Source organism: Ciconia boyciana, chromosome 8 (assembly GCF_034638445.1).
Source record: "Ciconia boyciana chromosome 8, ASM3463844v1, whole genome shotgun sequence".
Lineage (NCBI taxonomy): Eukaryota > Metazoa > Chordata > Aves > Ciconiiformes > Ciconiidae > Ciconia > Ciconia boyciana.
In genome coordinates, this window is record NC_132941.1 from 30,613,516 (window position 1) to 30,637,189 (window position 23,674).

The window sequence follows — 23,674 nt, forward strand, 5'->3', positions numbered from 1 at the left end:
TAGAGAATACATGGCTATTAAGAAAAAATTATAACAAGATTTTTAAATATGGACTTCTTTTACATCACTTGAAATACTTTTGCAAGGTCATTATTGTGTCTAATGCATCAAAATAGGCTGAAAGGGGGCTGGGGAATGGCACTGTCTTAAACAAATGCTTGTATTTTGCATTTTTCAGTGTGTCTATTTAATATAAATGCTAAGAGCGTTAAGGTGCTTTCACAGGGTAGTAATGCAAATTATGAGAAAAATAAGTAATCTCCCTTTCTGAGACTGTACAAATTACAGCTGGAACTGAGCACACTCTTCCATGCTTCCAGACAAATTTCATGTTAAGATGCTGAATACTTAGGGATAACAAAGAGCTGTGATAGCAAATGTTTCCTCATCCCCATCATTTGCCTTATGATTGTTTTAATATTTAAAGATGACATCTTCACTACAAGGAAAGGATAGGGTATGAAATGGAAGAATAAGGTGACACATTATAGTTTGGGGTTCCTCTTCTGTTCAGGTAATGTTGGCAAAAATACAAGAAAGAACAAAAAGCAGAACTTCATCTAGATGTAGAAAAAGGTACAGCTGTTTCATTCTAGAGGAAAAATGTTTTCAAGTCCTTTCAGAGTAATAAGCAGTTGATAGGGAAACATTATCTGTGTAAAAAATTCTTAGTGTTTTTAATACTTTATTTCATGTCTCAAGTATGCGAGTTTTATAAAAAATATTTTTTGCCTGATACAAATGTAATTTATATTTGAGGGATTTTGGTTCAGAAGTACAGTGGAATCATCACAATAGTAAGGTGTTACATAGTTGAAAACCAGTGAAACTGGGCCCTTGCCCTTGAAGGCACACAGGAGTGGATCTCTGCAGGGTGTGTGGGGTCAGTACCGCTCCAGCCCCCAGGAAGCCATGGGACAGACCAAGGACCGACCCACCTAGGGCTCTCTGCAGTTGGCCTTCACCTGTGGCTGTGCCGGGCAGCTGAGAACACCACCCAGACAAACACAGGCTTTACCTGTCGGCATTACCTGCGTGAAGACAAAAACACAAGTGCAATATTTGTGTATGTGATGCCAATACGTGCCCCGGACCTCCTGTGTGGTGCAAGTTCCTTACAGGAAGATTCTCCTGGACGTGGCTGTTCAGGGTTGGGGTGGAAGCAGCAAGTGCCAAACATCAAGGAAGCTTCAGGCTGGGCAGAGAAAGGGTGGCAGAGCTGCAAGGTACTGGAATACCAGCAGAAATAAACACTCTTGTTCAGCAAATACATCTAAAGTTAACGTAGGGTTTGGAAGGAGAAAAATACTTTTCTGAAGGAGAACACTGCGTTGTGATTTGGGTCATTTTACCAAAGATGGTGCAGAGTAGCTTCATTCAGGCTTTTTTTTTTTTTTCCCCAAGGGGGCAGATGAAAAAAAGCCATTTACTGTATAATGCCTTACATTAGCTAGGGTATACCTTGACATTATAGGGCATCTATTCCTAAGTTTTAAAAATCTAACTAGAAATTAACAGAAACCAGAAATCAAATGACAATTTTAATAGACTTTAGAACAGAGTGTACGAGTATAAAACACTGGTTTTGTATTTCAAAAGTTGCAGGAAGATAGCCAGTCATTTTAAACAGTCTTCTACAAAACATATGCCAGTAGATTACATAAAAGACACTATATACAATATAAAAGAGCAGAAAACAATCCTCACTGTAAAAATAATTTAAAACAAAGTATTTCAATTTAAAATATCTCCTATAGCACAAACTAATACATTGTGACATGCAAGTGAAAACTAAACATATTGCATTCTTTAGTATAGCCAAATAAGAGCTGTATTAAATTTGGACAATGAGACAACATGCCAACATTTTCTGATGACTACAGGAGGCTGTTCTTAAATATTTATTAACTGATGTATCTTATGCTCAAAGAACAGCTACTATACATCTTCCAAAATGTAATAAATATTAAAGCAAAGTATATGAATAATCTACATCGTAGAGTTCATTTGGGCTGATGTTGAAAAAGTGGTTTATAGAAAAATGCTGTTTCACTTACTACTGCACTGTGCAATTTTACAAAATCATTCTAAAGACTTGGAAACAATCCGCACTTGAAAATCTGCAACATCCAGCGTTAAGGCAGCCTAGCACTTGAATATACAATGTAATAATTTGAGTGGCTGCTTTGCTTTTAATATGCGGGGTGGAGCTAGCAGGTGGAAGATTATTTTCCCAACCCGACACAAGACCTCAGAACAGCGTGCTGCCCGGTTAGGCTATTAATCTGTGTGTTATCCACTCAGCAGTGTAAGCAGAGGCTCTTGGTATTTGAGATAGTTTCTCCTGGTTTTGTTGCATCAGTAAGTATAAAGGAAGAGCTTATTTTTTTGTGCCTTCTCACATGCTGGTAGAAACACTATTCTGAACTCAGCCTAGCTTCCACATTAGAGCCTTGGCAATTTATCAAATGCTATTTTTAATGCAAGCTGCGCTATATTTGACTTTTGTGTACAATGTGAAAAACTTACGCCGTGGGGGATCCATTTTGTTTAAAATGCCAGTACTGTAATTGCTAAGGAGCCAATGTCAACATCACTTCATGTCCACAGGAAGTATTAAACTCGGTAACCTAAGCATTTTCACAGCACTTCTTGATCAGTCTAAAAAGCATAGGATTTCTCAAGCGCTCGCTGCCTTGTTTCCATTTAACTATCTACTCACATTTAAGAATGTCTCAAACATACAAAGTAACTGTTAAAGCAAAAAATTAGCTGCCACAGTAGGTCTTAGAAAATGCCAGTGTTTAATGACAGACTAGGCGAGAATGAAAGGTTTAGCAGAAGCAGAAGAAGGTTTTAAATAAACCAAACTGTTACAAAGCAAGAGGTGTGAAAATACCATTCTTTGGTCTAAATTAGCTGTTCCCTTTATATTAGTTTAACATTCCGATGGCTTTTTCAAAACTGTTTAAAAATAATATAAGCTGAAATTCATTAAGCAAAAATATGTATTATATACATGGATGCCTGATCAGACAGATGAACTTAAAAGTGAACATAGTGACAATTATTTAGATATTCCTAGTACCTTAAAAAAAAAGATGAGTTAGTGTTGAGTGCGCAGTAATAGAATTTTATTGAAAAAGGTAAAAAACTAAGCATGAAAATCTGTTTTAGTTGTTTATAAACACTACATCCTTATGGTTTTGTTGCTCTAAATTCAGACGTAAACATTCGTTCTGACATGCCAAAGCTCCTAATGCTGGTGGAAAGTTCCTGTAACCAGTCAGTGATCACTTTACAACTTGTTGCTTGGATGATCAGTCCCTGCAGCTTCATTTGTATAAGCTGATTCATCAGCTGCCGATTCATCTTGTTCAACTCCGTCCTCCCCGAATCCAGGTTCCTCTTCCCTTTCAGGAGCATCCTCATCCTCTATGCCATTGTAAAACTCTTCAATCTCGCTCTCATCCTCCGCATCTAAGCTCTGACTACGGCATGAACCACTTTCGCTACTACTCCCACAAGAGCTAGAAGATATGACATCGTCTTCAGAATCTGAGTAAACCTCAGCACCGTGGAAAATATAGCGATTTGGCGGTAAAAATAGATACTGAGTACCTGAAACAGAATTTTAAAAGTCAATAAAAGACTAAAATAAATTATTCATACAAGGTCTTGCAGACTTCTGGTTAGAAGGTACCTACCTGCATATATGTATTTTCAACAGTGAAACTTAACTGACAAATCAGATAATGTTAGAAACGCATTTATTTCAATGTATATGTATTTATTATGAAGCACATAACAAATGCTTCACTGGAAAGCTCAGCATTCCTTCTCCCCCCTCCCTTTGACACAAAAGAGCATTTACACTTTAATGTTTAGCAGCTTTTTTTCATTGGTATACGTATTCACAGCTAGATTTCCATTATTTGTAACAGAACTGGAACCCACTGCACAGACTACTTGACAAAGTTTAAAAACAGCCTTTGCTTGGGAAAGTTGCAATTTAATACCTGGTTCTTCGTCCACACTGATTTTTCTAGTGTGGTAACTCCTTACGTCAGTTAAGAGACTGCAGACTGGAAGGCTTCCTTGGAAAGTCTGAAGTCTCCTTCAAAATGTGCCTGGCTCCGGCTGTGAGATTTGCTTTTCAACTCCTATCATGACTTCATCTTTCAGTTCTACTGCCATACCAAATTACGACCTAGTGTGACCAGCTTCTTAACACCTGAGGATCAAACTAATTTTTCTGAAAATGCATTTGAAAATGTTAGAAACTGATTTATTTTTGGATACTTACCTTCAACCTCCTAAACTTTGATCTTTTTAGGGAGTATGTAATCACTGATTATAAAACCTATTATGAATTACAAAAAAAATTCCTATCAGCTTCTCCAAAAGAAATAAATGCTACAATGATGAGTTATGCAGGTACTTGTCTAAACAAAAGTAATCACCAAAACCCACTGATTCCCTCAAGGGTAACTTACTTATTGCTTTAAAGTAAGTCTAGAGTAAACATCTCTGCCAAAAAATGCAAAATACTGAAATGAGTTAACACTTACCATCCAGCCTTTTGCTAATCTGTTCTTTTGCAGATCTGTTTACCCAGCACTTCTTCAATATTTCATTTTTTTCTTTATTTTCTCCGTTAGATCCATTTTCCTTCATTGTTTCAGAGTTCATTAATTCACTAGTAGGATTTTCCGGGTTTTCTGACGATGTCTGTGTGTCCTGAAGCTTTTCCTCTGTGCAGGTCCCTTTAGTTTCTGAGGCAGGATCACAGTTTTCTACCTTACATTCAGATGGGTGTTCTGAAGACACCACTGAAGTGTCTGGTGGAGTCATCCTTTCTGGTGAGCTAGAGTCTTCTGAAATGTTTAAAGGGGTAGGCGGTAGCTCGGCTGAGTGTATTTCAAGCTCCTTGTGCGTTCGTGGAGGCTTTTCTGTTATTTCTGAAAGTTTTACTGAATTGTAGCAAAGTTTTGTATATTCGCTAGCTAGCCTTTGACATAATTCATTAATAATAACATCACAGTCTCCAAGAAGCTCCACGTCAAAGTGTAGATGAGGCAAAGGTTCCCTATTAATTAAGATCTGAGGCACTTCATGGGGGATGGAACCTATATATAGAGAAGAGAATTTAAAGGTAGTCACTTGAGTTTCACTTTCAGTAGAGGTCTACCTAGAAAGTTTAATTCCTCAGACTTCTCTTCATACATTCACTTGCAACAAGACCAAAACAGACAGATCAGGAAGAAGACAAGCAAATCTCAAATTTAACAATAGCAGTTTGAGGTCCTATGCCTACTGTAGCCTATCCAGATTTTTTCCCCCATTTTTTTTCCCAGTAAAAAGTGTTCCTCTACTCCATCACTGAGAAAAACATGCACAGAAATACTGATGACAGCAATGTTTGGTCAAGTGTTAAAAAGATTATTAAAATTAGTACTATAATATCTTAGAAGATCTGTGTTGATTTTGTGCATTCATTTTATGTCCTTAAGCGCACATGCAGAATATACTGCTGGTAAATGACATCCCATTAATTAGGTCAAAATATTTCCAGGTACAATCCACACTGTACAGGGTTGCTCAACCCATTTCTGACACTTAGGCTTCCAAAATCCACCAATTTGGTAACCTAGCATTGATTCCTCAGGTAACCAACTCATGAAATCCAGTTCTAGGACATGGAAAGAGCAACGGTGTGTGTAGTGGATCCTAACTTTCCCGTCCTTATGCATTTCCCATCAGCCTAAACACTAGGTGCTGCCTCTTGTACAGAGGAGAGGATGTTATTACAAAGGCCATGGGTCCGATACTGTTCCCAGTTAATCAGATGCTAAGCCCATGTCCTTCTCAGGCTTACGTGTGAAGAGAATTTCTGTAGTACCAGTAAGTCTTGCACTCAATAGGCAAATAAATCGCCTCTCAGGGTATTTTCTCAGCCTTCCTGAAGGGCATTTTTCTATAACATATATTACCAGAGATGTTTTTCCATATCACTCTTAAAAGTTAAGGATCCAAATGGTGACACACTATATAATGCCCACTATGTATCATTTAGTATTAAGTAAGTATTGACTTTAAAATAAGCTACAACTCAGACACCTGATGTACTTGACCTGATTTTTTGATACTACATTTATCTTTTTAAAGATGATTCCTTTCTAAATCTTTCAAGTAATTCTGAAAGCATATTGCAAGCAGGGGGAGAAATGAATTGAATCTCAGAACAAAGTCAGATTTTAGGAGAGTAGTTTTTCAGATTATCGTTTCACTACCTTGAGATCTGCCTGGAGTGTAGAAAAAGCACTTAGAAATTGTTACTTTCTGTATTTTGCATTTCAGCTTTACATAGGCAATCGGTTTTCATCTTAGAAAACTAGATGCTTAATCTAGTTTCTTCACTGAATCAAGCCGAAAGCATTTCTTAGAGCTCTTAACTGAGAATTTCACTTTTGATCCAAATTTTTGGAAGAAAATATTACCAGAGATAGTCACTTACTTGGAATCAATGCTACTGGTCTTACTTTCAGTGAAGAGCCAATAACAATAAGGAGATCAACTTCATTTTTGTCATACTTCATGGCACGATGGAACTGCTCAGGTAAGTTCTCTCCGAAGAACACTATGTCTGGCTTCATGATCGCGAGCGGTTCATCAGGTGGACATCTGGGACATCTAGGTACAACCTGCATTAGAATAGCTTCTGTTACTACAATTCAAGGCTGCACCCTTGAAAACCTCAGATTTTAGCAATTCACAGTGACTTATTTTGGCAAAAGACAGGGAAGTTTCAGTGATATTTCCTCATTTCATTTTTCTGTGGATGTACAGGCAAGTACATTTCTTACTCTAGCCTGCAGCAACTGCACACAGAAATAAAACTGCAGCAGGAATAAAGAGGGAGTCCTCTTAAGTCAAAAGGGAGAAACCATGCATCTACACCACAGATCTTATCTGACAACTAAGCCAAAGTCCAGAAGTCATGCTTAGCGCCAATGAGTAATTACCTCCTATTTGATAGGAATATATTTTTCTTGGTTTAATCCGAGCAAAAACTTAGATTTCACTGTCAGTTTCCATTGTAGGATCTGATAGAAACCCCTTCCTAATCAAAGAGTATACTGTAGAGCTTTACCTCTCTACTTTCTCCTCTCCTCCAAAAGGGTATGTGTTATACACATAAAGCAAGATGGCACTGTAGCAGGTGGCTAGCAAAAAGCATACAGGACAAGAACACAGGAAAGAACTTTTGTTTGGTCTCCCTTTTAAACTTTTCCAATTCCTCCAAAAACAGAGCAGAATCCTTGTTCACTAAAAAAAGTGGACGAGTTACATTTGCAGAGAAGTAGATTCCCTTTCCTCCTGAAACTAGAGGCTTTCTGATCCTTCAACTCTTTCCTGTCTTAAGACTTCTTCAGAGAGAAGAAAAACAAGAAGATGAGCAATGTGAGTACGTACAGACAATACTTCAATTACTACTGAGCAATGTTTCTTTCAAACAGTTTGAGTCTTCTCAGCTGTAGTGTTAAAATACGATACCCCAGAATAAATCTAAGGAGCTAAATGTAGCTGCAATCCTACAGCAGTTATCACAAGCAAATTAGTGCTATGTAAAGGTGTAAAGAGATGTATATTACTTATTGTAATAGGAAAATATATGAAAACTGACATTTAAATGCATAACAACTCCCTCTTGTACACAAAATATATGCAGAAAAAATAATACAGAACTTAGAAAGTTTAAATCAAAGAACTAGTTTATGGATGTCTGCAGTAGGACAAAAGACAATGCTCTCCATATAAGAAAACATCACAAGTAAAAGGCCTTCCTCTAGTCTCAAAGGACCTTTCCCAAAAATCTAAGTCTTCGAACAAAGAATCCAATCCTTCTTTGAAGAAAACCTTGTAGGAGGGATGCATAAGAAGCAATATGGCACAAGAACTAGGAATTGGTGTAGAGGAAACCTTCACCGCATACCCAAGCTAAAGAGCATCTAGTAACCCCATGCTAAAGGGAAACCAACTAAATTCCCCAAAAAGGAGCAGATGGGTAGAATTGATCTTGATCTTTTTCCTCAGATCTTTACATATTAGAAAGAGAGCTCATAACACATAAACAGCTTAAACTTTTCTGAAGCTTTTTACCCTGCTGTCTCTTCTGTTGATGTTAGTGATGCCTTTGCACTTTCAGTTGGAAGCTTAAGGAGGGAAAATAATTTGCTCTGTATTAGGAGGAGGATGAAATGAAGACCTCTAACTTTTGATTTAAAGAGACCAAGTAATATTAACTCTGTTTCCATCATTTCTCACAGAAGTCCAATGACGTGTGACTTAATGGATCTCTGTAGAGCAACTGATGTCCCTATCCAAATCATCTTGAGTCACTGTAATGGGCCCATAAATGCATTTCAACTCTACACTACTCACCAGCTTCTCTACCTAATCCTCAGAAAGGTCACCAGTAAGGGGGAAGATCTATTCCAAGAGCTGAAATTGATACCAAGAAGTTAAAGCTAGATAATTGGCCACTCAATTGCCTAGGGTCCTCTCTCCCTCCAGAAGTAGCACTCCCCCAAAACCCCACCACTTCTGCTGATGCATTTCTCTAATAAAAGAGAAAAGGAATTTCTTTTTGACTATTGATGTTATCTATATATCAAAACAAGATTAGTAAGGATTACATTGGTTTAAGAATATCCAAGAACTGGTGCATGTTTTCCATTTCTTGGGCCTTTTCTTCCTCAATCTGAAACCCTTTCACTATTTCTTGAAGGTGCCTAAAATAGTCAAAAGCAAAGCAAAAGTGATATTTTTGGAAGTGACTGAAAATTGTTTTACTCAGAAGTTCTATCTGTGTGATTTATAACTGCTGCTGCTTCTCATCCAGAAGGATGGCTGTGTACAGCAACCAAGAGAAAGAATCATGCTACAGGGAACTAGCACCTTATCTTGGAAGTGGCAAAAGAATGAAGAGCAGCAACAAGAAACTGGTAGTTTTCTAAACAGATGATCTCAAGCAATTCTCAGTCTACAATATGTTGAAAGGAAATCCTGGCAGAAAGATGCTGAAGCACTAAGGACCATCAGAGGATGGACTAGAGCAAAGGAAAGGTAGTATTTTTAGGGAAAACTAAGGACCCGGGGCCACGTATAACTGAACTTTCAAGTACTGGAGGACAGCAGAGACTAGAAACTGGATTATCTATTGGGACCCAGGTGCCAAAAACATTTTTGTGAAGGGAGACTTGTTAGAGAACAAAGCTGTTGAAATGGACAGTGTTTTGTTTTGTAAGTACAGAAAAGGTTTCTTTTGATATCTAAGGAACCAAATCCTGTATTCTAGAGAGGCAACAGAAAAAGAAACTGCATAGCAGTGGTTTGGGAAATGCAGGCTACGGAATAAAGATAATGATGGCAAATAGAACAATTTTTTTTTCAGGCATAAAGGAGAAAGAGTATGTTTTCTTTCAATAGCGCTATTTCTTGCTGTGTGAAATTGTATTTGGCAATAACCATATTTATTTTGTGTTATGAAAATAATTCAGTATTGCAGCTAGGGCCTGCCCTGGAAAGATATGCCTGGCAACAGTACTGTAAGATTAGGGCTGAGAGATTGAGTGTAAAAAGCTCGTTCAGTCTCATCTCGGGAGTAAGACTCCTCTTTGTTCTCATTATGCTACAGTAATTGCTACAGTATTGCCCTCCACTTCCCCATGCTTCCATTACTGACCACCAGCAGGGACAGGCCATCGGGGCAGAAGTTTGGTTCAGCATATATATGTACAGTGATTAAAGTGTTGTTAGGAAAAGGAGTCCTGACCACTAACAATCAAACCAGAAAATTACAGAATGTTTAGGAATGGTTGCTTAGAACGAAAAAAACCTAAACTCCAACCAGCTGGCTTTGAAGGTAAAGGAGCAGCAAACATCTGTAAGATAAAAAGTTCTCAAAAAGAATATTCTTAATAGCAAAGTAAACCAGAGTTCACATTCAATATTTCAGTGTTACAAAGCTTCAGGCTTATGAGGTTCACATTTCTTAAAGCTTTAACTCAAACATCTCTTCTGAAAGGCTTTCATCACGTTTCATTTCAAATGTAACACTTGAAAGATTTACATCCCTTCCATGTTTCTCATCTAAAGTTGCAACTGTGGACTCTAAGTATTTAGCAAAAATACATGAGCCTGCAGACAAAGAGTCCCCTTCCACTTGTATAAATCAGATCTTTTTGAGCAGAGACTCATCATCTCTGTTCTTTCAAAAGAAGGGGAAGAAGAGCAAAGAGGGTCTTGCCAAGCCAAAGGTTCATCTGCTCTGACAGAGCAGAACTAACTACTGCTTTGGCCCTGGGGCCCTTCACACCCAGGTGTGGGGAGTTCGGAATATGGAATAGTTCAGAATTCCTAGAAAGGACACGTCAGACATCTCGTTTGATCCTCTTCCTTGCTCAGAGGCTGCTCTGTAGTTAGCAACTTCTCCATGCACCATCTACTGTTTAAACATATTTTTAACGTAGGTAAATGCTCAAAGAGCAACTGATGTTATAAATAGCTAACAATGCTTTCTCAGTGTGACTGTGAGTTCAGATTAACTTAAAACAGGTATAAATCCAACTTTCTACTTACCATTTTAACCTCTACTTTTCTTGGAGGTGCCATTAAAAATGGACTGTTATGGGTTTTTTCTGCTTTTTCCCATTACCTAATTTTTGCAGTATAGTATTTGAGTATACTTTTAAATACTAGAGGAAATGCTAAAATACCGATAGGCACTTTTATGAAATACATACAAAGATATGTAGCCTTTTAAAAGCAGATCTTTTAAGCAATCCAAGGGTCGTATTTTGGGGTTTTTTTTGAGAGTTACTTATTAAAAAGCTGCAGTGAGTTAAAGTAAATTTTTACCTGATTGAAAATATCTCCTCGAACAACTTCACAATCAACTTTGTATTTACAGATCAGGCAGGAAGCTGTTGCAAAGGAACCTGAGGGGAAAAACCCGTATGGTAGAAATAAGGATTTTCAGTCATTCAGATTTGGTCTTTTTGCCCAAGCTGTTTTGACACAAAGGCTGTTACATTGCAGTGCTATAAAAATCAGTCAGTAAGAAGTAATCTAAAATTAACATAAGATACTTGTAGTACTAAAAGTAGTTCTTCTAGATGTTAGTCAGCAGAAATCTTGTTTTAGGAGTAGGATATACCACATGCACGTCAACAAAAATTATAGCGTCCTCTCATTCCCCCAACCTGTGCAAGAATATACAAGCATGGGAGAACAAACCTTCCCTTTTCCTCTTCACACAATGAACAGTAGTGCTGACAGCTCTGCAAACAGCAGTGGCAGGACATGAACCCATGTGAACTCAAGAAACTGTAGTTATCAAAGGGCAAAATAACTGAGAAAATGCATTAGTAAAGACTTCACTCTAGGCAACTAAATAGCAGTACTGTATCTTTCATCAGAAGTGAGAAGTTACAGCTATATTATTCAAATTGAAATACTACTCTGAACTTGGTATCCAGCTTAGCTACCATGTTCATTATTTGGCAAGACTGTGTTAAGTTGGTTGCTCCATCCAGTCACTTGGTAGCTCTAACTGGCCTGTTCCTGAAGCAGCTGAAGATGGTGCCCAAGTATCTGGTAGAGTATTCGTGTCTCTCTCTGTCTCAAAGAAAAGCTTATCAGGTGGTTGAGACACACATGAAAATACACAGTGTGAAGTCATTGTGGCAAACTAGAGTGGCCTTTTGGTGTGCACATGTCCAGAAGAAATAGGCCTACAAGGCCTTTTATCTGTGGAAGGAATAATGCTGGAAGTTGACAGAATGCGGAAGAATCAAGTGAAAAATTGACAGATTTTCTCCTAACCATGAAACAAGGCTTAAAAAAAAAAAAAAATAATTTGGAGATCTTTTTGACCCTGCACTGGAATGTGCCAGTCATACAGTAAAGGTCTGGAGCTCTCTAATCTCTAATGGTGATATGAGGGCAGTAAGAAAGCCCTGTGACTCAGTAATGTACAGGGGCGTACAAAAGTCTCTCTTCAAAAGGAAACTTTTAGAAAGGTAACTTACCATTAAGATGTTGAAGGCTTTGCAGAAGCTAGGAACAGCTAAAAAACCTCTGGTACCAAAACTTTATCTGGAGTATTATTTTAAGCCACTCAAACCAAAGATATTTTCTGCTCATAACCCACACACAGCAGCCAACCAACACTTACACTGCTAAATGAAGGGATTCTGGAACTAAGTACAATATCAAAATATGCTTTGGGGATATTGTATCTGGGTAAAACAGAATGAAAGCACAGAAAAACTTGGAGCAGATAATTTATGAACAACTGGTGGTTCAGGTCTGCTAATCACTGCTGGCGTGGAAAGTGCACGGCTTCTGAAATGCCTGCTCAGCACTGCAACTCCCAGAACTTGAGGGATTCCAGAGACTACAGGAAGTATGACAGTTATTATTTGCTCATTATAATTTGTTTATAGTAATAATTTAGTCCTTTATACAGTGTGTCAGCCTAGCAGACCTAACCCTGTCCGAGGCATCTGTTGCTACCTGCTTGCAACTCTATTATGCAAGTTATTTTTCACCGTCAAAAGGACTTGATCAAGAAGTTATGCTGCCCCATGCACGAGTCATGTGTAGCCAGCAGGACACTGCCTCCGATCACGCAGCTACAGCAATGTCAAGGAATATGATCTAATTCCAGACATGTTGGTTAAATGCAAATGCCATTTTAAATTCAGAAAATGCATCCAAGATACAGTTTTCACATAGCAACTTTACTGTAGGTCTGCAGTGTGAAATGGGCTCAGAGGTTCATATATGAACTCCCCAAATCATTACAAGGTTCCTTGTCGTTTGGCACACTCATGATTAACTTGCCATTGCCACAGCTAGACAAAAGAGATAGAATACATATAGCAGGATGAACCCTTACATAACAGTTTCAGTTTCTCTTTAGCCACTACCAGTGTCAACTAGCATTTGTTAAAGAGCTGCGTAACTGTATGTCAGATAAAGCTCGATATGGTCAAAACAACCTTTGCTAATTTCCAAAGGCCTCAAAATCTCAAAGTCCATAGCATATTTTTAAAGAATCTTTTTAATTTAAAATCAACTTATACAGGACATACACTAAAGATTGTCTGAAATCTCATTACTGTAGTGTGCAACTGAAAAAATGGGAAGCTTGAGCGTGGCAGTGATGTGCAAAAACACAACCATGTAAGTTCATGATAAATACCTCATACGGAATGACAACCAAAAGACAATGCATGACACACTAAGCACAAATAGAAACTAGCACTAGATTTGGGTTATTCAACAGGTAGGATTCTACTGTGTGCTGTTTGGTCATGACAGAGCACCATGTTTGCTCTGTCTGAAAAAAGAACATTGATGAATCTGGCACTAAGCTAAGCTTTGTAGATAAGGAAACCAAGTGAGTTTGGTCCCCGGAAAAGGTGGAATTGGACAGACAGGTCTTACAAACATGCCAACACTGCTTTTAAACAGTTTATTTGCCAGAAGTCTACTAAATCATCCAAATGTGCACTTTAAGAACTAATTTTCTGCGTCCTTTCCTTAAAAACGAATCCTTGGACTTTTAGCTTGACATTTGCCAGTCCTTGGAAATGGAAAGCATATCAAGCAAGTAATTAAGAGATTCCACTTAATTTGGTATCATAATTACAGAATGTGTATGACACTGAAGGTGTAACAAGATCATCTTCAGTTCAACTGAACTGGTGATTAATCCACAATATTTTATACATGAGGTAAAGTCACTGAAGTGTCAGGATATTTTAAGATTTCAATGGAATATAACCTAAATAAAGAATCAGATAACAGCCAAACTCCATTTCATTGATAGACAGTGAGAGTGACGTATAAAAAGTCTGATTTCCACACTATGTTCTCATACATGAAGCTAAAGAAGCACCAGCTACATTTTAAAAGTTAAGGTCTAAGCTTGTGCCAACAGGGTGTGGATCTTCACTGATACACAAAGACCACTGTTTATCAAGCATAATTTCTGAAAGAAGTATTTCCACTTGAAACACCTCTGATCTAAATATTTAAGCTACCTAAAAAAAAAAAATAATCAACATTTTAAAAGCAGAATATTTGTTGCCAAGAGATACCAATTCAAGAAAAAAAGAATTTAATTCCAATAATGATTACCTTGTCACATGCACCAGTAAAAATAATTCCTACGCATAAAATAAGAAAAGTGAAACTAAAACCACTAACCATGACACTGTATTATCCTTTGGATTCCTGCAACCTGTTCCAATGTGTCTATGTTCTGAGTATAGTTGCGAAGTAGTTTTCCTTCTTTATCCATCAAAGCTATGAACTTGTGACAGAGAGATGGCTGGAATTGTCCTGGATAGATTTCCTAGGGAATTCAAAAGTACATTAGAAAGTGTAAATGGATACACAATGTCTTTATTCCGACTGCAGCAATTCACACAGAGCTAAATATTATCAATAATGATTATGTCAGCAGTTAATGTTGTCACTCCCTTTGCATTTTGCCATCTGTCTGATCCAACTCTTCTTTCAACAGCTGAGCTTCTGATCACGTCAGGATGAATTGCTCTATGCAAGCTGGTATTTTGTTCTTCAGGAAGCATAAAAGCAAGGTTTAGATATTTTTTGGTTTTGAGAATTATGAAATAGGAAAGCTTTTTTTCCTTTGTAAGTGTCAAGTAACCTCAATATTTGTTATTAGAAACATACATGGCTTAACTGCAGTCCGACAAAAATTTAATGAGGAGTTTGGATTCTGGTCTTTTGGTTTGGGATAAGCAGTTTTTACTCCTCAGCATTATTAGCAGCCACTCCTGGAAGATGGAAGCCCAGAAAGCAGAATGGCATTGGATATAAAGGGGAGAACAGGTGGTATTCTGACCAGCTTTGCCTATTTTGCTAATTAGAATAGTCATCAAGTTAAAACCATATGGCTTAGCAGAGCAATTTCACTGTGCCTGATAGATGCTTAGCCCTTCCATTAGATCAAACAGGTAGAGGAAGTAGGTGTATCTATAGAGCATATGTAAAAAAAATGTAGGCAATTTTGTAGAATGATTTGATGTTTGCTCACAGTGAACAAGGAGCCTGCCAAAAGGAAAAATTAAATGTGGGCACCCAGCTGAAAGCTTCACACTAGGAACCTCTGTCTGGAGTTGACCACCCCAGGTGGTACATCTTGTTGCTGTGCAACAAGGAGGACATCAGCAGCAGCAGCAGCACCACTCTGTTGCTCAGGAGCACTTATTTAGGGAAGGAACTTGAATTCCAGACCCTCTGCTCTCCAGTCACTCTCTCACCACTGAACAGCAACTGGGCTGGAGTCTCACTGGGGAAAGTGAGGCCTTTTTAGAGAAAAAGCACAAGAGTCACTGGCCAAAAGAAAGTTAGCAAGAAGGCGGCTGCTGCCTACCTTTACCAGTAGATACTTAAAGCTGAACCAAAAGTTCTAGCACAACAGTGAACTGTTAAATTAATCTTTGTGACAGCTCTGCCTTCAGCTACCATATAGCCTAACTATTAACAAACAAAAAAGGCTTTTTGAAAGCATTTGTTTCTACCCAAAGTATTTCAAGTTACTCATAATTCTGAAGCTACATGGGTCTTTGGAGTTAAAACTGCAGCAATGACCAACGATTGCTCATAGTGCTATTACCTAGATTATGACTAGGGTATTACACAATTATAATCAGATATTCATGTGGTCCTAACAACTCTTATATCTTAGTCTGAAGAAGCAAGACATGTTCTGCCACTGAGCTCTGCAAATTTATTTGGCTGTTCTTTGCCCCTAGAATTAAAGGAACTTAAGGTTTCACGGAATAAGAAATTAATATCTACCTGAGCTGATGGAGAGAAAAGGAGAAGGAGGAGAAGTTATTTTAGTCAAAAAGTATCAGCCAAATTGGATTTGGACTATTCTGGTAAAACCTGTGTATAGACACGCTTCAGAAGTAAGTCAGGCTTTTGTTTGCTGTGGGGTTTTTTGGTTGGTTGGTTGGTTGTTTTTTTAAATATTGAAAAACCAACGAACTTAGTATACTAATGAGCATCAAAATATGTTAGTATCTGGATAGGAGGCTTTCAGAGAAAGACAAGCAGCTGAAGAATGTGTTGATTTTTCTTTTCCAATCTTTACAACATAATAGAGCAGTAGTATAAATTGTGAGCGAAGGGAAGAAAGAGTGAGCACAACTAGTAGTGATTGATTTTCACAAGTCCTTACTGGTCCTGTAGTAATTCTTGTAAGATTTTGTTTTTGATTTTTTTGTCCCAAGGAAATTCCAGACTAAATGCAATTATTTTTTTGTTTCTACATATGTGTACAGCTTCTACATTCCTTCTTGTCTCAGAGATGTACTCCCTGCTTTTTAAACTGTTTAATATCACTAACATCTTTCCAAAAACTGCTGCGTTCTCCCTTTTAAGCAAACACAGTCCCTGCAAAAAGGCTTTAATTGTCTAAGATGAACAGATCCTTGTGACAGCTCTATCAAAACCTGAAACAAGAGCAAACTTATTAGTGCATGAAACTGCTTTAGTCTTCTTTACTGTAAATACAGTGATAAAATGGATTGTATCGTATGACATTGAAGAGCATGCCACAGCATATCAAATTCAAATGTAGCTTTCCACATTACTCATGTGCTGGCCAAAAGTTCTCATATTCTTTCATTTTTCAGAGAAAGTAACAGCAGCTAAGATTATTGAGGTTTGATCAAATAACTACAAGTTTTTATTTATCCTCCCTGAAATTAGAGACACTGTCTAGAATGTTTATATATGTAAGAACGTATAACAGGAACAGTAAAAATAAGCTTTTAAAAAAAGAGAGAATGTTGCTAAATATTTCTAATAAGGCTAATATGTAGTTGCATACAATGAATGAAGTAACACTGAGAATATAAAATTGATACATTGCAAAGACCTGCCCAAGGAGAGAGTTATTATGGCACTGAATGAGGTCTCTCATTAAAGTAAATTAAATATATTAACATATTTTTCTATCTTATTTATAAAAAAAGACAAAGATACCATTTTGTTAACAGAATAGTTTTATATCTGATTTATGCATTTTAATATTGTTATCTGTCTTTACTGACCAAGGTAAGAACTGTTGGAAAACCATACCTTTGCAAACTTAAAAAATGGCCTGGGATCCTTTCTGAAGTATTCTATATCAAACATTGCTTGTGGATCTGGAAGGTCTGGGAAGTCTACAGCAAGGCGTGCATAGATGCCATCTCTTGATCTAAAGTCAGGTATTCCACAAGACACAGACACCTGAAATATATTTTTGCAATCTGAAATAAGCAAAACTACATATTCAGCTATAAAGAGTTGCTATGATACAAACTATTTGGGAAACCACATTTCTGTATGCTCACAGTGCTCAGAGACATTAAGAACAAAACCAGTCTGGGTTCTCTGTATTTATTTTTCCTTTTTTTTTTTCCTTTTTTTTCCTTTTTTTTTGGACCAATATAACAATTCCCAAATCACAAGCAGGAGAAACAGCATAGAAACAAAGTTTGACAACTGGACAAAAAACCCCTTTAGTACAATCCGTACAGGCAGTAATAGGGACATCAGAACTTACTTTTACTACTGGAAGTTTTGCAAGAAGTGAACACAAATTTAAAATACCATTCCATTAAATTTGATTAGTAAGTGTTCATTGACCTCCCAACTTAGGCTTGGATTTTTTTTTACATGCAAACACAGTAACAGAATAGATTCTTACTTTTGATGAATAAACCCCTTTTAATAAATGAACATTGTTTAGCAAAGCATTGTGGTAGTCAATAAAGACTAAAATTTGTCTCAGACTACCCCAAAATACTATGGGAAGAGGAGGAGAAGCAGGTGTCTGACAGCAATTATAGAAACAGCAAGATTGGGTAATAGAAGCAGCAGTGCTTTTCTAACAAGCTGATTTGAATTACTCGTCTTTTCTGAATGGTGTCACACCCTCTGTGTATGAACAACAGCAGCAAAAAATGATCGACTTTTGTATCATGAGCTGGTACATAGGTATAAAGCTGCAAATGTACAACAGTTTTAAAACGTTCTTCAGTGAAACAGTGAGTAATCTTATTACCGTCACAGAACAGCACGTTACAAGTAAAATTCAGTCTACTGAAATCTAATCAAACTCGCCTTATAATCCTCCCCCCCACATACACTCTTTCCTTTTTTTTCTTTTCGAGTCCTATTCTTCTAGTCCCGCTAGCTTTATCAGGTATTTTAAGAGATCCACTGACATTTCGTTTAAAAAATCATTACCTTTGTTTCAAATGAAAAAATGACTAGGATAGAAAATGTTCTGGAACAGGTAGGTGTGATCTTATTCCATAACTATTTTGCATGGAAGCAACTCTTTTAAATGTTTAAGAATATTTTCTTATAAGAAGAGAGATCTTGTAATTTCCAACTTAAGCTCCCGTTTTGCAGTGTGTATCGTTCTAGTGGACAGCTGTGCCTCCTCTTCCCATCTAGCACAATCATTTGATTACAAATGCTGCAAGGGTCACATCACCTGCATGCTGTAAAGCACTGGATAAGTATTTAACCAACTGTCTACATATTCTCTCATTGTCATTGCAGCAATACGTACCCCAGCTCCAGTCAAGACCATTATTTTTTTGCATTCTTGTAAAAGTTTCACAGCATCATCAATAGTGTTAATATCTTTTCGTTTTTTTCTTTTTGGTGGTTCTGAAAGAATGTTTATAACAATTTGCCACAGTGTCATATCATCCAGTTCAGGTGGAGGGATTGTTTCTGGTAGCAGATCTTTCAGAATTGTCCGTGGGTCTGTACCTAACATGAGATGCTGCTGAACAAATGTGTAGGGACCTAAGAAAATTAAAAAATATATAAATATTTAAAATTGAGTCAAGTATTTCAGATGATTATGATCATAGTCCAATTTATTAATGCTTGCTACTACAATTTTATTAATCCAATTTAATGCTTCGTTCATCAAAACCCCTGTATATTTTGGTCTAAATTCTGAAGTGATAGTATAGCTAGTGTTTTTACTTATTATTATTTTATGTTAACCCATGAAGGATTTCATAGAAAGTTAGTTGAGGTAGAAATCCCAGTTTATAGCAAACTTGATGGCTCTTAGAGGTGCACTTATTTAGCAACAACATTTTCACAATGTATCTCCATTTTATGGCTTCATTTGTATTTTTCCAACATTTTGTAAGGTATTTACAGTAATAAGTTGAAGAGACAACAAACATACATATACTTTCTAGTCATATTATAAAACATCACTCTAAAAGGACAAATAGGGCCCACCAATCCATGGATTTTTGCTGTTCTTTTAGTCATCTAACACTAATGATTTCAGACATGACCTCCTAAAGGCATCAAAACAATCTTTCCAGAAACACTCGAGATCAGAGCGGTAGAAGAAAAATAGGTAAATCTTAAGAAGCTAAACTGACTAAGAAGACCCAAATAGCTATCACTAAGGCTGGTTACAATACATATAAAGAAAACAATTGTTTTACATGTTTACCCAAAAGGTACCAACAGTGATCCCGTAACAAGCGATCCACAAAGACAATATATGGGCAGACTTTCAGTGTAATATTGTGTTATCATAATGTGTTTTCCTGCTGCTATTCTTATCAATATCGGCACAATGAATGCTGTGGTATTACCGTGCCTGTGTAAGACAAAAGACCTCAAGTCCCAGCCCCACTGCACCCTGGAAGCCACTGTCCCACACAAATCACCAGTGACCTTAGCAGTTATCTTACCTCTGTGTGAGGCGAGAACTTTCTACTGAGTTCCTGACTGCCATGCTTAACTTATCTGTTGCTAATATGCAATATATATGCAGACTAATAATTCCCAAACTGATGTAACACTTAGGACAGTGAGCCCTACAGACTGGCTAAAATCATACAAGAATCATCTTCTTGTTCCTTAAAGAATTAATACTAAGTTAATAGGCTAGAAATATGCCATAAACCTGTTCAATTTAGTGAGTCTGTGCGTATGCTTTTAATACGGATCATGGCAGGATTTCTACACAAAAAAGACATTGACAATTTTAATCAAAATACAGCAAGTTTAAAGAGGTTCATTAAACTCCTTAAATAACATACAGAATACAGTCAACAACTCTAAGCTGCTCAAAAGCAGTAATTGCCAATTTTTTTGCAACAGAAGAAATCATTTGAAGACTGGGAAGAATTAAGTAACTGTTCAAAGGCAAGCAGCATCTAAGAACATTATATAGGCTTCTACCTATACGTGGTCTTGGGGTCCAATCACTAGAGCTTGCATGTGAGGCTCTGTCATCTTCATCACTATCACAGGAGTGAAAACCATTGGCTATGATTTCATCACTAAAAAGGAAGTTATCTGCAAGACAGCACAACAATGACGAGTTACACTTGAGCCAAATGGCACAGATATATATTTAAATATATCACAAAACCTAAAATTGTATGCTTTTAAATTTGATTGCAATGAATTACAAGTAGGCAGTTTTGTCACTTAGACACAGAAAATTTCAACTTTTTTTGAGTGTGCAGATATGCTTTCAAGCCTTCAGTAATTTACTGCAGGATTTGCTATCTTAATACTGGGCTTCAGTGGGCTGGATGTGGACCTTAGTGAAATTTTCATTCTAGAAAGTGTTGGGCATTAAGGACTTTTTATCTTAAAAAAAAATGCAAATGTTTTAAAAGTACAATTAAAAATTTCTTCTTACAATTCTTTGTTCAGCTGAGAAACTGGGTAAAATGAAAATGTGTCACCATTTATAGACGAATCTTTGACTAGATTTTAAGAGCACAGCATTTTAAAGGAAACCCACAAATACACATTTGGATACAACTAAGTTACAGAATTTTGTTAGGCTGTTATCTTGCAGCTGAGCTGCAACAGGCAACCACATACACACTTTTATGATATTTCAGTTATGACAGAAAATGTGCTACCTTGAACCACATTCACTAAGTTTATCTCATCCATTTTACCCTGCAGCTGGGTTTGGCTTACTGTGGCCTTAAGCCAGAGTAACTCAATCTAACTTCATCATGTATCTAGATGAAGGAGGCCAAAGAATAACGAGATACTTATCTTACAGCATGCATTACTAAGCTAACATTTAAGGGGAAATCTAAATTTTAACCTGAGCAGCTTATTAGAATTTAGACTACTAAACTCTTTTATTGGCTTTGTTAGAAATGGCCACAGCAACTGTAGCTTAATTTGTTGAAAATCTAAGACTCTGAACAAAGGCGAACAAGTTTCAGTCATGCTCTCTAAAGTAAAGAATCACTATAAGTTTTCAATCTCTATTTGAATAAACCCCTACAATATTTTAGCTAGGTTACTGCACTTTACTCTTAAATAAAGAACACCACAAAACACCATCATTTTTTATTCAGAGATTGTGTTGTCCTGTTCTTTCCCTTGTTGGCATAAATACTTTATTCTGATTAGAATGGGAAGAGGTAGAAGACAGAAATTTGCTTTTTGTACTTGCTGTCTTGTTCTTCTGAGACCACAGGTGCTCACTGAAACTGCTATTTCTTATTACTAATCTATGTATTTACAGCATTTCACTTCCATCTCATTATGCATGAAGTCAGTGAACATATGCAAAAGGTATTATGAAGAAGAAGAAACTGATGTGTACTAATCAACTAAGTGTGAAGTGCAAGTTTTACTAAAACAACCTTTATGTCTACTGTATAAAGAATCAAAGCTTACGTTGTTAAAGACTCATCCTATACAGGTTACGTTGTCTTGTGTTTAAGAAACACTGTGATAGATACAAGCAGGCTAAAGTAACAGTTTAAACTGCAACACTCCCTGTGTATTCATTGGATTCCTCAAAGGACTAAAGGGAATGCTTGCCAGAACTAAGCAATCCACAGCAAAACATGCCTGAGGATCTCAGTAACTTGAGCAAAAAGGCTTCATATAAAGCACCGGTAAGAGATCATTAGCTTTACTCTCGTGCTGTTCCAATGAAGTTTTTAAATACCAAGGCTGTTCCAAGCTTATCATACAGCTCTGTTCCCTTTTGGATTGCTTTTGCAGAGGCAGAAATTTTCTGTAGTTTTACTATGGAGTTAAAGGTCCAATATCTTTAACTGCATTCCAGGATAAAATGTAAAGACTTTACTGGCAGAATACAGTATCTTATACCTTTTAAGAAGTCTTTCCAAAGCACTACCTTAAAAATCAAAATGGACAAAAAAAACCCCCTCAAAACCGATCTGTTTCAATAATGCAATGCAAGGTACTTTCATACTGATACTGCCCAAACACTACGCTTCAAACATGATCTGCAAAGAAACTTTTTAGAAGATTATAGTTTAGTTTTGTGCTGCAGTCATTGAAATCTCAGCCAAGACTGTAAACTTGAAGTTATTTAGAGTTGTTCAAGACTGCTGCTCCTGTGCTTTTTGTGCAAGTTTCCAAGAAACAGAAATAAAATAATTATCACAGCAGATATTGTGAAAAGGAAACAGGGCTTATAATTCTTCATCTTTAATAACTTGTTGCCAGCAACACAGCAGAATAAACGTTTTCAGAAATTAGAGCCCAGTCGATCTCCCTCTACGAAGCCCAGCACCAAGAAACAACAGGCTTTGACAAGGACTGATTAGGATTAGGTTTAGAAAAATGGATGCAGCAGCTTGCTCGAGTTTGCATTCAATGTACGGTTAAGGAGATGAAAGGAGCACAGCCTGTGTTCAGTCATCACCCCCGCACGGAGCACCCGCCAGTTGCGGCGCTCGCTCTCCCCAGGACCGGCACAGACCAGCGCTGGCCCCGGGCTGCAGCAGGCGAACACCGAGCCTCCCCGCGAGCCACGCGGCCCGCGGGGCTATCGCTAGGCGGGAGAGCCCGGGCGGCTGCCGCGGCGAGGCGCCCGCGGGGGGAGCCGGCCCCGCGCAGGGAGGAGAGAACCCGCCGCGGCCGCCGCCTCTCCCGCTGCGGGCTGCGCGGCCGGGCCGGGCCGCCCCCTCCCGGCTGCGAGGGGCGGCCCGCGGCCTGTCCGCCGGGCCGAGCGGAGGAGGGGAGGGATGGGGTCCTCACCGGGATGCAGGGCCGGCGCCTCGGCCGCCCCGTTTGAACACTGCGCCCGCCTGCAGCCAATGGCCGCCTCCGCCGCGTCTTCGCCGGGCGCCGCCTCCGCCCCCTCCCCCCGACCCCGCTGCCGCGGCTGCGGAGGCGGCTCCGCCCGGGGCAGGCCCCGCAGCCCGGCCCTATTGTCCGCGCCGCTCCAGACCGCCGCCGCCGCCGCCTCTTCGTCGTCGTCGTCGTCCTCCTCCTCCTCTGCCCGGCCGCCGCCATCGGCGGTCACGGCCGCCGCCTCGCCCGGCAGCTCCGCCGCCACAGGGGCGGCGGGCGGCGGCCCCGCGCCCCGGTCCGGGCGTTGGGCGGGCGCCGCGCCCCGCCCGCAGCCGCCGTCTTCCGAGTCCAGGCGCTGGCGCTTCAGAGCGGGCTCGGCGCTCTCGGCCGCGCCGCCGGGGCCGCCGTCGCGCGGGCGGAGGAGCGGAGTCTCCTCGTCCGCCATCTTGGAGTAGCAACCGCCGCCCCCCTCCCGCCCGGCGCAGCG

The 23,674-nt window shown here is 38.7% G+C and overlaps 1 protein-coding gene across 1 annotated transcript; it reads right to left on the bottom strand.

Moving 5' to 3' along the window:
• Positions 1–2,990: 2,990 nt before the first annotated feature.
• SIRT1 (sirtuin 1) lies at positions 2,991–23,670 on the bottom strand. The gene is made up of 9 exons (XM_072869593.1): positions 23,152–23,670; positions 20,338–20,454; positions 18,683–18,924; positions 17,197–17,349; positions 14,284–14,431; positions 10,924–11,003; positions 6,518–6,704; positions 4,572–5,129; positions 2,991–3,621 (listed from the first exon to the last, which is right to left on the bottom strand). Exons 1-9 carry the CDS (start codon positions 23,630–23,632, stop codon positions 3,299–3,301), a joined length of 2,289 nt encoding a protein of 762 aa, XP_072725694.1. The 5' UTR covers positions 23,633–23,670; the 3' UTR covers positions 2,991–3,298.
• Between the last annotated feature and the right edge of the window lie 4 nt (positions 23,671–23,674).